The 14,261-nt window shown below is 33.0% G+C and overlaps 1 protein-coding gene across 1 annotated transcript in view; it reads left to right on the forward strand.

Moving 5' to 3' along the window:
* LOC149420470 (uncharacterized) overlaps positions 1 to 14,261 on the forward strand; it is a 744,323-nt gene that overhangs the window by 628,845 nt on the left and 101,217 nt on the right. Inside the window, exon 7 of the mRNA XM_089636727.1 lies at positions 10,257 to 10,476. Coding sequence (XP_089492853.1) covers positions 10,257 to 10,476 — 220 coding nt within the window. The remainder of the gene's footprint in view (positions 1 to 10,256; positions 10,477 to 14,261) is intronic.

The following is a 14,261-nucleotide window of genomic DNA, read 5'->3' on the forward strand; positions in this document are numbered from 1 at the left end:
TGGTCTAGACCATGCAATATGCGCAGCAGCTTTTTGTCTTGTCAGGTGGCATTTGAGGAGAAGAACATTGTCCCAACTTGAAGATGCTTAATTTAAAAAAAAACAGTAGTTGACGAGAGACATCGAAAAAGCACAATGACAAGTAGTTTTGTTTTTGAAGTATATACTAAAACCATTTGCCAGATCAGTGCATATTATAACTACATAAAGGCATGAAACACAATCTTAAAGGTGATTATTTCAATATTACGAAATTATAAACCAACCGAAAGTAAAATAAATATTAAATTATGGTGCTTAACCAACATTCATAAAAAAACCCACAAATCTTTAAGAAAGAGTATAGATCGTCATTCAACGTACTGGTTATAAAAATAAATCATTACCCACCACAATTAATTCGAACACCATTTTGTATGCGAAGACAGCTTATGTCACAAAAAAGCAGGATTTTTTTAAAAGATCTTACGATAATAACTTTTTTTTAGCAATAAAACTAGACAGATACCTGCCATCTATTTTAACAAAACCAAATATAAGAAAATAATAATGAAAGTCATCGTATTGATTCTCCGTATTTTAAAAATGCCTTGTCACAGTGTTCAATCTCGTTGAAAAGATTCTTAAATAGCTTTTTCTTTCTTTAAGGCAAATAAATGTATTTTTCGGCAGGAAACTTCTTATCCGTATGTCAACATGGCTGTCACGTGTTTAACCAAGAAAATAAATAAAACGTTTGGGAATTAAATGGAATTTCAAGAAAGGGCCGACATCAGGGTTGGTGGAGAAAAATTAGATTTTACCAAAGTCGAGTATTTAAATATAAATCACAGGGATCGTCCAATTCATTTTTTTTTTCATTTATACTTTTCCTTCCATTTCAATCCATATTAGTTTTTTTAATTTTACTATTATTGTTGGAAAAAAAACTTTACATTTTTAAAGGCATTTCTTGGATTGAGTTTTTATTGTATATTTTCAATTAATAAAAACTGTACATTCATATACAGGTTCTGCTGTGTAATTATTACTACGCATGACAACTGTTTCGCCTTCTAAAGGAATTATCAAACTGTAGTCAGACTGCTTACGGATGATATATTTATTTTATTTTTATATAGATACGGAAAGGCAAAACAGCTTTCGAAAAAAAAGCATGGAAAAGGTAAAAAATTGCTTAACAGAACTTATTTATAAATAAACTGTTTTTAATAAATTAAGTTATAATATTATTCAATAGATTATAGAAAAAAATGAATTGGAGTTCGACAAATTAATCTTGATATCAATAAACATTATTTTGTGTGACACAAAATTTTAACATTTTGTTAAGTTTCTTGAAAAACTGTAACACGGCTAATCTGTCATACAACGTATCTATTATTTAAATATAGTTTTCATAATAATAAAAAATTAATAATACAGGGTATTCTAATAAGAGGTGTTATTTTTAAAAGCCCGCTATTTCGGTAGACGTTACTTTTGAAGCTGTCATTTTTTGACATTTGACAAGTAAAAACTACGCCATTAATAAAAATCGAACGATAAACGCTTCAACTACGCATCGAAATTATTAAAATTCACTTGAGTGAATCAAATGCAAATCATCTTGAGTGATGAGGCCCATTTCCACCTCGGTGGCTTCGTCAACAAGCAAAATTGTCGCATCTGGGGCTCGGAAAACCCAAGAGTTATTGTTGAAAAGCCTCTCTATCCTCAACATGTGACTGTTTGGTGCGGTTTATGGTCCGGCGGAGTCATTGGACCTTACTTTTTTGAAAATGAGGCTGGAGCAATAGTTACGGTGAATGGATTGCGCTATCGAGAGATGATTAATGATTTTTTATGACCGGAATTGGATGGTATTGATCTGGACAACGTTTACTTTCAACAAGACGGCGCTACGTGCCACACAAGCAACGAAACAATTGATCTTTTACGATTGAATATCAAAATAACATCTCTTATTGGAAAACCCTGTATATTATCAAAATACTTACACTTGCCTGACATCGTAGATATTAATCCTATTTGAATTTCGACACAGTTTTGTATTGGAAAGTTAGGCCTCGATTAGGCAAATATTCTGATCACGAAAAATGTCCATAAGGCATTTCTTGTCTTCTTCATTATTCTATGGTAAAGGCATTCACTTATAAATATTAACAGCATGGGTGCATTTGTGTTATTGGGTGCAGGGTGCAAAAGGAATAGACACGCTTATAATGTGCATTATTACAACATACCTGAGAAGCAGACATCTACAGGTTGTTCGGAAAGCACCACCCTTATCCAAGTTGTCATCCATTAATGAGCCGTCTCGTGACCGAATGGAGATGGAACTTAATTGCAGGCGTTGGCTGGCTGGCGGAAATGGCGTCACAAAGACGTTACTCCCGCCTGGTCGCGAACAAAGACGTCTCCGCAATTAAGGCGAGGTATATCTGACACACCCTGTATTTGAAGTTAACCCTTCGGAATCGGTTGTTCAACGAGAATTATTTTTTATTTATTTTAAGGATTGTAATGTTCAAAATATTACTAATAGAACTTTGTTTATGTTTGTTTTTTTGTCCCGGGTGTTTGTGGCCATCATGTTGAAAGCTTTATGGAGAAAGAAGCAAATTTTATATTGTTTGATTTGCGAATTTCGCAATATTAAAAAAAATGGAGGTCATACCTAAAAGCTTAAAAAAATGTGTTTTTTATTTCTTAATGTTACAAAATTTTAATTACAATGAAGTCTCGTTAAACAGCTAGATAGAATTTTGTCAGCTGGTTCTTATTAACAATTTGCTTCGTATTTTTAGTTTTAGATTCTAAAAAAAAGTAAAATAACTAAAAAGTACAAAGTATATTGTTAATAAGAATTATTATTATTATTTTGAAACATAAATATAGGATAAAAAATAAAATTTAATATAGAATCAGAAAAAAGTACAGAGAAAAATATATCCGTTCAAAAGTATTTTCCGCGTTGCATCTCTGTATCAAAATTTGTTAAATTTTTTTATTAAGATTTGTAAAATATTTTAGGCAAATTACATTCCAACTTTCCTTGACCGCATTTATTTAGATAACTGGGAGAGTTTGCAGTTTGTCTTGTATTATCAGCATATTCTACTTTGTTATGTTCAGATGTGTTCTGACTCCGAATTTTAAGCCACCATATTGGACGAACAGAAAATAAATTTACAGAATTGTATAACAATGATTTAGCTTCACCATGTATTTGATTCTATCAAAGAATTTGTCTATAGAATGTTGTAAATTTTTAAATAACTTAATTATGGTATTGTATTGAATATAGACAAGAAAATTATAGGTAAGGCTTGATAGAAAAGATATTATTTGTTTGGAGATAGACAGAAAACATATCTGATATAAATTTCCAACTTCTTGACCACAGAAAGTAAAATCTACGGAGTCAGGCACGAGATCTTTAATAAGATGAGAGGAAATGGTGTAATTTCCAATTCTCATTCAAATAGGATTGTGTGAGGATAAAAATGAGGATTTTTTTAGACGATGGGAAGTGGAATATTCAGATAATATGTTAATTTGTCTATTAAGTTTTCATGAAAATAAATAATGTAAACTTTCGAATAATAATAAAGTTTGATCGGTTTAAGGGAACGCAATGGGTTAAACCTGAACCAGAATACCTTTGACATTGCGCATAGCTTTCCATTTCCCTCAGTCAATTAAAGATGGTGAAAGTTAAACGGTATGCATTTCGGTTTAAAGACTCATGAAGGAAGTTCAAGTTGATATTGTCAAAGTAATTGTGGGTCTTAGTGACTTCTTCAGCTGTTCAGAGAAAAAGCTTCAAGATCAAATACTAAAAATTCATTTTAATTTTAAATGCTGAAATTTTTATAAGATTAGTTGACCTTTTAGTTTAGTTGAGTTTTTAATCCCCAGTCAACGCAAAATGCTAAAAATTAATAGCAAATTGTTTATTTATAACAATATGTAGCTTACACGTGCCAGAAAATCGTGCTTCCTACTAACAAAATAGGATTATTCTACATTGTTCAATATTGTTTCTCGAAATCCCCAAATGATTTCCGAACGCATGGAAGCTTTTACCTTTCTATATAAATAAAACATTTGAAATAACATCTAAGGTTAGCACGTTTAATATTTATTCTTTCTTTTCCACACAGTTTTTATCAGAGGTTGGCTAACACAGGAGAATAATTCTTCACGCTGCATGCTGCAGCCCGAAACAATTAGCAGATAAAAAGTTTATTCTAAGTCATTACTTGCGGCACCCCTCATCAATCTGTCCCTGGATAATTAGCTGAGTTTTTCACTCCCCTCGATGTATCCATGTTATTAGTACAATTTCTTAAATTTCAGCCAATCGATGAAAAACATCCATCTCTAATTTCCCTATATGTCCAGGATATTAAGTTGATGATGCTTATATGAATAATAATGTATTCTAATTTTAAATACTTCCACGGTCTAAAACAATGAGTTCATTCAAACAATTACAAACTCACAAAAAACACAAGAAAATCAGAAAACATAAGAAAATTAGAAAACATAAGGAAATCAGCAAACATAAGAAAATCAGAAAACATAAGAAAATCAATATCCCTTTTGATAGGTCATCAGCCCCGACGAAATTCATTAATTTTCTTCTGCAAGATAAAATCAGTACAATATAAAACTTTCAATAGAAAAGTGTTCCATTTATTTACTTAGTAATAGTTCTTTTCTAATAGGTAAGTGTATACCTCAATTTCTATTAATAATGTGTATATAATAATAATAAGAAAACATTTATTTGCCAATACATATTGAAGTGAAACTTTTTTTTCTTTACGCGCGTCATGCATTTTCGAGGACCGGAGTAAAACCGACTCATGACCGTCACGAAAAACAGTGATTATTTGGTGGTGAAGGTACGGGACCCCCACCACTGATCACCGTTCACTGTCGCTCTCTCACCGTAGTCGCTTACTGAGGTGAGGTGAGGGAGCCACTGACGAACGTTTTCTCTCTCTCTTCTCTCTTTTCCTCTCTCTCTAGCCAACGACGCCACGCCACGCATCAGCTGCTTGCTTCGTGTACTGCACGGTGAGTGTAATACGAGTAAAATACGTAATTGATTGTGGTTTATTCGATTTGGAACAGAGTTTTAGTGTCAAAAATGAGTAGTGACGAGATAGAAGTGAGAAAAAATTTCGTGGCACAAGAATAATGAAATAAAAAGAGAGAGAAAAGAATACTAAAAGTTTCACTTCCGTCGTGCGTAGGCTTGCCACACACTATTTTTTTTTAACATAAATTCTATTGACAAAGAGGTCACTGCTCAGCTATTCATAATGCAGCTGGTTTTCAGCAGTGCCTCCAATATAATAATATAAACATATGTAGGTATAATAATGAACAATGAAATAATATTAACAATAAAAACTCAAATCAACACAAACATATAAAAATAAAAATAGAAATAGTAGGTATCCAAATCAATGAAAATTATTAATATAGTCAACGAAAATTCAAAATAAACAATATACAAAAACGCAACCACATGTAGCTAAGTATTCCCTTCATTGTAACGATAGCAACCATTCGCAGCAATGCAACGATATCCAAGTAAATAAATAATAAACAAATACTTTAAATCTTTGGATAATCGTTTCATTTATAAATACGAATTATCCACACATATTTGATAATAATAATACCCTTAAAAATATCTTAATTTCCTATATTTGCATAAGTGTCAAGGTTTCTCATCTAATCAAGAGAGAGAACATACCTATCAATTAATCATTCTGATTTTCACATTTTATCTTCCTTGGTGATTCATGTATTATACGTTCATCAGTTATTTATGTATTTTCAAAAAAAACTATATTTTTTATAAACTTAATCATTGTTTTATTGAAATATTTAGTATTATAATCGCTTATTATTTTCTGTAAAGTATACCAAACAAATCATAGATTCCGATTCCAGAGTATGTAGAAGATACGATATTATGTATTGTTGTTGTGTTGAATTTTCGCTAAGCGCCTCATTATATCCTGTCCGTGACGACGTTCCACGTTCGTTGAGTTTGCTGTTAGATTTCCAATCGTTCGTTACATTTGCAACGCTCGACTCTCCTCCGTAAGTGTTAATTGCAAACGACTAAGGCAGCGCGCTATGTACTTACCTTGTACTTAGACTACCTTGTTCTTGTACTCGTATTGTGCTTTCAGTCTGGTGATAATGCATGCAGGTACTACTACTTGAATTTGCTGAAAATGTATGCAAATCCAGAGCTTGTTTTGTTTGTGAATTGCCATTACGGGTTATTCGACGGTTGTTACGTTTCAGTGGATTTATGCTGTTAATTAAAAAAATTCAGTTGAGTAATTGGCGTCCTAGAGAGGCTGTTAAATGTGAAGTTAATAACTTTATTTTTCAAAAGTATACAGTTTTACCAAAACTTTTGATGAACTACTTTATGCTTTCAGATGCTATTTTAGTACCTATACTCATTTTGAGGTATACTGCAGTATCCAAATTGAGGCTCTACATTGGAAGGGATATTATGACAACTCCATTAGATGAACATTAGGAGACTGAGAGCAGTGGAGGTTTTAGAAGATGGTTTAAACGTACCTGGCTATTCAAGTCTGGTAAATAAACATCGGTAGGACCATAGTAATTTTTGGATTCCGAAGATTGGTAACACCACTCTGAAAAGAGTTGCAATAATGTGTTATGTTTTGAGTAATTTAAATTTACATTTTTTTAAGAAATTTGGTTGAAAATGCTTCATTTTGGTCAAAGAACAAAAAAGTTAAGCAATTTTCTTAAAAAATCATAAAGAACATTATCTTTCCTAAATAAATAATCAACTTTATCTTACCCCTCTTATTCAGTCCAAATTCGTTATATAACATAGGTAACATTCTGATTACAATATCATAATTTTGTTAAATATATATTATTGCTTCCATTTCCTAGATAGGCAATTCCGTTTTACAAAATTTAGCAAAATTATATTTACACTCTGACATTACGAAATTATGTAAATTTAATTAATTTAAACTGATTACGAACGGTGGAATTTATTGTATATTCATGGTACTTCCCGCAAACATTCAAATATTTGTCGTCCCGGCCTCCCCGGCTTACAAAATAAAAGCGAAAGCCGAAACTTTAATTAACACGGCTTATATTGTATCCACGTCTAATTACAAAGTTTCGCAGCCCGTGTATGTAAGGTGAATTAGTTATTTGCATCGATAGAGGTAGTGCCAGGTTGGTTTTTCAGTGCCAATATCTGCTACACCTGTTTTATGTATCTTTAGTTCGAAAATCTACTGACGACACCAATTTATGTATTTAGATTTCAACACGTTATGTTATTTTGATCTAAACAAGTATTTAATACTTATGTATGTTTTTACACAACTGAGCTGTTTTGGGTTTAAATAATTTGTTTTCAGTTGTGTAAAATGCACTCCAATGACTTAAGTACGGGACTATATAAGCTAGAAATATATATATTGGGTGTCAAGTCGAAATTACACGATCACAAATTTCACGAACCAGATTACCTGTCTTTGATTATGAGAATTGCATCTTCTAAAATTACACATACCGGAATTTTATACACAAAATCTGTTTTTAATAGATACGATTTGAGAATTTCAGGGCCAAAAATATTATTGCGATTTTTTTGGGGTATTATGCCGTTTTGCGCTACCTACGTCTATAGCAAAAATTTCGGATACCATTGTTAGGCCAATTAGCCAAATATTAATATTATTACATGTCTCTGGAATGCGATATGGTTCTTATAGGAAAGGGTTCATAACGAAGCTTTGTACAATGATACTACCCACGATGGCTTTGTACGTTCTCCACCTTTCGTTGGTACACGTTTAATTTGCAATAGTCCAAATTAGTTAAAGCTCCATGATCTCATCTCATATTTTCTGAATCAATGGTTATATCCAGCAACCGTTTCCGATTCGAACTATATTGTGAACCAGGATAACAGCCTTTACGTAAGGCCCAATGTAAAGGAATAACCAAGGTAAATAATGTGAATATTTGCTTTCACCGAGCTTTCTTCTTGTTTGGGTATGACATTTCCAACCGGTAGTTCAGTTACTTTGTGGAGCTCTATTCTCATTCCTGAAAACTGAAAGCTAACGAAAGTGAATATTGAAATTAATGTTTAGCTACAGGTGAGGTCGACAGAGATTATAATGATCTTTAAATATAATTTAAATTGAAAATATTTATTTCTTCTGTAATATGGTATTGAGTGTTTACAAAACTTTTTTTTTAAATGGAGGAGAAATTATATTTTGATGTGGGAATTATAATAAGTACCTTCCACGTCACTATCAATTTCGGAGACAGGTTTGGGTATCGCTGATCCGGGAACTATTTATTGAATAACCAACATCCTTGCCATAGGTCACCCCAAGTGGTTTGCCATGTTTGGTGACTTACTAGGGGTGCCCGGGTTCGTGGGGTTAGGTTTGTTTAGGTCTTGGCGGCGGACATGTTTGCCCACCTACTGCGTGGTAGGCCAGATTGGGAGAGATTGCTTGAGGGAGACCTTTTGACCTCTCCAGCCGGACTCTCTCAACCCATCGCCTTATACCCCAGTGGGAGGGATGGATTATACGTCCATTACTCCTAGACACATTGACTACCAGATTCTTACATACCCCTTATAATTGTTCCTTCCCATAACTTCCTTTCCCTAAAAAGACTCTTCATTAAGCATCCTCAAAGATGACATAGGCTATGAGAGAATATTTTTTCATCAATTAAAATTTAAAAAAAATAATAATTCAATGTAGATTTGTTTCACTGGAGATAGGTACCAAGGTGAATTGTTAGAAGATTCATAATGCTAGCATCATGAGTTGCATTATATTATGTGGGAAAAATCGTAGATCCACCGTATTTTTTAACCGATAATACACAAGTAGCATTACTGCTCAGACTCAGTGGGTCTATTTTATTCTGTTTTTAATGATGCTATTGCTTATAATTATTTTTTATCCTTTATGATATACATAAAACCTTGCCTTATAAAAATTAGTTTATCTTTAAAAAATAATAATATTTGACAAGTCAATAACATTTCACCAATAAATGAAGATATAATATTTCTCGACGCCATCTAGTGAAAAATTTAGCACTAACAAAGCCTTTCCTACAAAAATAAAGTTGATTGTTTACACGTGGAAAAAATTTAATAAGCAGTAATTGTTGATTGAGGTACTAGTACATATTTAATTATTTGGCGGGTTGGAAATAAGCCGACATAGCTCAGTGGTTTCAGAGCACCTGACCGGACATCAGAAGGAACGGGTTCAATTCCCGTTAGCGGCATTTATTTATACTTGGGAGATATTCTCAATTTGTATTGATATTTCAGAAGACAAATTATTGCTTATAATTATTTGTTATTTTATTCTAAACTAGGAACATTGTAAATCCGAAGAAATACGCGGGGGAAAAGAAGAAGAGATTTTTCAACTTTAACATACATAATGTCTGTTATGTTTACTTTATAGTTATTGCTATTTCAGAAATCTCTTGCATTTGGGCGGCTATTTTACTACAATATTAAAATTCGATACGATAAGATACTTACTTGATTGATTTTAACCAGTGATTCCTGACATTATTGATTAAAATATGTAAATGAAATTGTCTCCTGTGATGTTTACGATATATCGGTAACTCAGTCGAGTAAACACAGCACCCTCGACTTTTGAGTGTGATTAAGTGCTAAGTTCGAAAAAATTTACATTATTGATGATGTTTAGCAAAGAAATTTTTTTTTTTCTAAAATTCGGATTTTTTACGAAATTTAAGTTTGGCAGTTCACCGATTTCTTCAAAATCGTCATAAAAAAAAATTGAATTTAAAAAAAATACATTTTCGGCTACAACTACATCAATAATGTAATTATTTAAGTTCAATTACATTTTTTAATACAAATAATGTCTGAAACCATTGGTTAAAGTAAATCAGGTACATCCCTTATCATCCTGCATTATTTTTTCACTTTGCTGTGTATAGAGTCAGAAATTTAGTGCAGCTTAGAGACGAAGATCTTGCGACCCCTTTCTCAGGGTCATTGATCATAAAACCTTCACGATAAAGGCAAGTTGTTTGTGTTGAGGTTTTTATTTACCGCTGGGCTGTAAAAATTAATTTCGGTCTCTACCAATATAATTTACAAATTATTGTTTTATGTTTTCCAGAATCTGGGACCAGTGCAACGTGGTGCAAGATTACCTAACAGTGTACGACGGCGGGCAACCCAACTCTCCGATCCTCGTCAGATTGTGCGGCGGGGATGCCGTTCCGGATATAATAAGCAGTGGACCGCGGATGCTGCTCGAGTTCCACACATCTCCTTATGATAACCCTTTCCACCCAGTTCCACTGAGCTATCTGCCGGGTTTCGAGCTGGAAGTACAGGTAAGATCTTTATTTTATATATTTAACAGTTAACGACGGAAAACTGATACACATGTAATAAATGAAAGTAGGGCATAACAACAGTGATTAGAGTAAGATTGAAAAATCACCATAACATTGAAAGGAGTTCATGAAAATGGAAAAAAATGGTAACAATTATTTTAAAAGCAATAATTATTCGCCTGAAACACTCATCCACATTGAAAAATCTCCTGATAAAAGATACATGACGCCAACGGGACGACTATCTTTTATCAGGAGATTTTTCAATGTGGATGAGTGTTTCAGGCGAATAATTATTGCTTGTAAAATAATTGTTACCCTTTGTGCTATGCATAAAAAATCTTGTCTTAAAAACATTAGTTTACCAAAAAAATAATAAGGAAAAAAAATGTTTAGCGAATAAATTCGATTTGCTCCAATTTTCCCCGTGTTCGAGATGTAAGGCTCTCGACCAGCAAATCAAAGGTCGTAGGTTCAAATCCCGGCGTGCGCAAGTAAATTTTTATTTGTGTTGTTTCACAATTTATTCATTTAAAAAAATGTATAGTATACTTTCGGCGCGTTCCAGAGAGAAATATACTCTCAGTATCGCCGTTGTGTAGACCACCATGTAGAGTTGAAACTATGCTTGAAATGGTTTAAGCCGTGTTTGGTGACCAGTTACGAATAGCCCGGTACTCCTTTACCTTCATACTCACCATCTCCTTCCCCTCCCCACTACCTACAGCCTCACATTCTCCAATTGCGAATGCCGTATTCTCACTGGCTCCAGAAGGTTGGGAGCAGTTGGGACTCTTGTGCGGTATTCACATAAATTTAAAAAAAACAGTAGCTGGAGAATATTTGAATTTCTTCTACTTTCATCATTAAAGAGTAATCCCTACAAATAAATGAATTGAATCATTTCTCCATAGTAGATACATTTACTCTTCTATGCGACTTTCCGTGATGAGAAAAGGCATAGAAATCGAAAAAAATCTTTGGATAAAACACATAAACTCTACAACTGACAAATCAAAAAAACTTTTTTTTAAAGCGATCAAAAATGTTCTTAAAAACAAAAGAGTCAGTTTATTCAAAGCATTGATAAAAAATGAATCTAGGACACAGGAAGACACAAAATTGATGGAACATTGCAATCAAACACAGACTGATTGAAGTGAGATAGATAAATAGATGACATTAGATTAGAATATATTAAAATTAAAATTTAATAATTTACTGAAAATGTAAAATGTCTTCCCCAGCACGGGAAATCCCGTGGATAAAACATTATGAAATACAATTATGTTAAATATATATTTATTACCCCTAAATTATATAGAAATCCATATGTCAATACATAGTCCGATCTGTCAAACATTTTCCCTTTCTTGTATATCAGTTCACACTTACTTGACATTCTTTTCAGCAAATTGTCCATAAAGGTACAAGTTATCAATGTTTCTACATTGATAACTTGTACCTGAAAATTTTGCCAAGGCAAATTAAAAACACTAATTCCTAAATTGAGTTACCGACAGAACCGCTTACCGCAGCCCACTGCACAAAGCGTCCTGCAATACGGACTCCCTATTCTAATACTGCAGCTTGCGCCCTTGCTTGAAAAACCTTACAGCAGAATGGACAGAAAAACCTTTTCAGCTTTAATCTCGTGGATTATCCACCACAATAAAGAGAAGAGAATATGCTATTTTAAAACTGCTTTTATTCGTGGAGCGTTTGGCGTGTCCACGTTTTTTATCAGCCCTAATGCGAGCATTAGATACTTATGAAATGAGATTTTGTATGAAAAAATTGATAGATCTCTTATAGTTAAATAGATAAATAAAATGCATTTGCTGTAGGAAGGTAGGATAGAAAATAAAAATGGTTTATGTTTTCAGATGCAAATTTGATTTTGGAATGGTTTTTACACACTTATCTTGTTCTTGTGTACGTATTTGAGTCTTTGGTTTATTCAGTAAAAAAAAAAATTGATCACCTTGCATTATTCCACCACTCAGAAAAATGCGATTAAGGCACTCTCACTAAGGGAATGTAAGGATAGAGAAGTAATGTGGATGAGGATAGTGAAGGATTAATACCTTGCTATAAAAATCAGCTAACAATATGACACATTTCCGAGTTTCTTAATGGTCTCTTTCACAAAGACAATCCGGAAAGTGTATTTCTCTTACGAGTAAAACTCTACTTTACTATTTAAAATTTTACATTTACTGTGGAGAAGTCCAAAATAAGTTCATGAAATGCTTCATTAAAAACTAATAACCCTGAATCGGAGCCCAGATCTACTAATATGCATGATTTTTGTGCGTGAATATCTAGGTGAAGAGGTAGGTAGGCTATTGACTGTTCAAACATTTTATTTTGTCATTTGTTCCCACAATCCCACCGATTCAATTTGCATTCCCATTGCGTGCACAGCGTACTATAGAGTATGCACTGTACACTATATACTAACCATATAGTTAATTTCGTTTAATTCATAAACCTTAAATGTTTACCCATAAATGAAATACAAACAATCACGTTTTTTGTCAGTATTGTTGTTACTTGCATACTATCCCGTAGACTATTGACTTAATTTTCACCCGCTTGCACAGCACACCGTAGAGTTATTAACTTTACACTATAAATACACTACTAGTCTCCATTCCCAACGCTCCCCGTGAGCTGCGAGCTGCGAGTCATCACTAGTATTTTCCATCCGCACAGAACGCGGCCCGTGCTACTGACTCACCACCCACCGGGCAGAATAGCCCGCAGCGGCTGTCCGCGTCTGCCCCAAAGGAAAAAGGATAACCGAGGCTCATGATAAAAAGCGAAACTAATTGTACAAAGGGACTGAACGCGAAAAACTTTATATTGTGATTCGCATTTGTGTTTTTTTTGTTGCATCAGAATGGAGCGGCTTGAAGTTCATTAGTTCTAGTTGCGTTTCTCGCTCAGGAAATGTGAAAGCATTCTCCCTCCTGATTGCCTTTTGTGTGTTTTAAAATAGAAAAAAATATTATGAAAGGAAGTTCGTTGTCTGGTTCTTGAAAACGCCTTTGTTTTAATTCAAAACAATACAAAATTAAAAACATAGGCACATTATTAAATTTGTATGTTAGGAAAACAGAACAACGATCCATCATTGTTCCTGATAATAATAAAGTAAAACTATCAGCGTTAGAACGATATCTTTATTAAGTTTTACTGTTAAAATGTTTCAACTCTTAGCTCAAATGGTTTTTTAAAGTATTTATAGTACTTATTACTTGATATTCTCATTCTTTTTAAATTAAATAACTTCATGAACTGTCCTCAAATTGTAAGTGTTATTAATAATTGTGTCCCTATCAAATCAACTCGACTTCACCATCTTTCCACAACCATATCACTTACTATTTATACCACTCCAACTAGCACGATTTCAGCGAACTGCCAATACAAACAGAGACCTTTTCGATATATTTAAAAAGTCTCCATACTTCATCAAAGCAAAATTAATTAGTTCTTTGTGTAACTGATATGTTGCTGTATTATGTTTGTAAAATGTAGCTTACATGTGTATGTATTACATATGTAAAATGACAAGTATCTATTGTACTGATATGATATTTCTGGAAAAGGTTTTGTAAATTTTTACATGTATTATGTTTGTAAAAGCCTTATGGGCGTTAAATAATAAATAAGTAAGTAAGACACGAGATTTTGAGTTCAATTCCTTTTTGTGACCGTTATCATTTATTTTTGTGTATTGTTCTGTTTTATGTTTCGTTTAGACTTATTATTAT

Source organism: Hesperophylax consimilis, chromosome 10, assembly GCF_061612785.1.
Source record: "Hesperophylax consimilis isolate HC1 chromosome 10, BYU_Hcon_1.0, whole genome shotgun sequence".
NCBI classification, from domain to species: domain Eukaryota; kingdom Metazoa; phylum Arthropoda; class Insecta; order Trichoptera; family Limnephilidae; genus Hesperophylax; species Hesperophylax consimilis.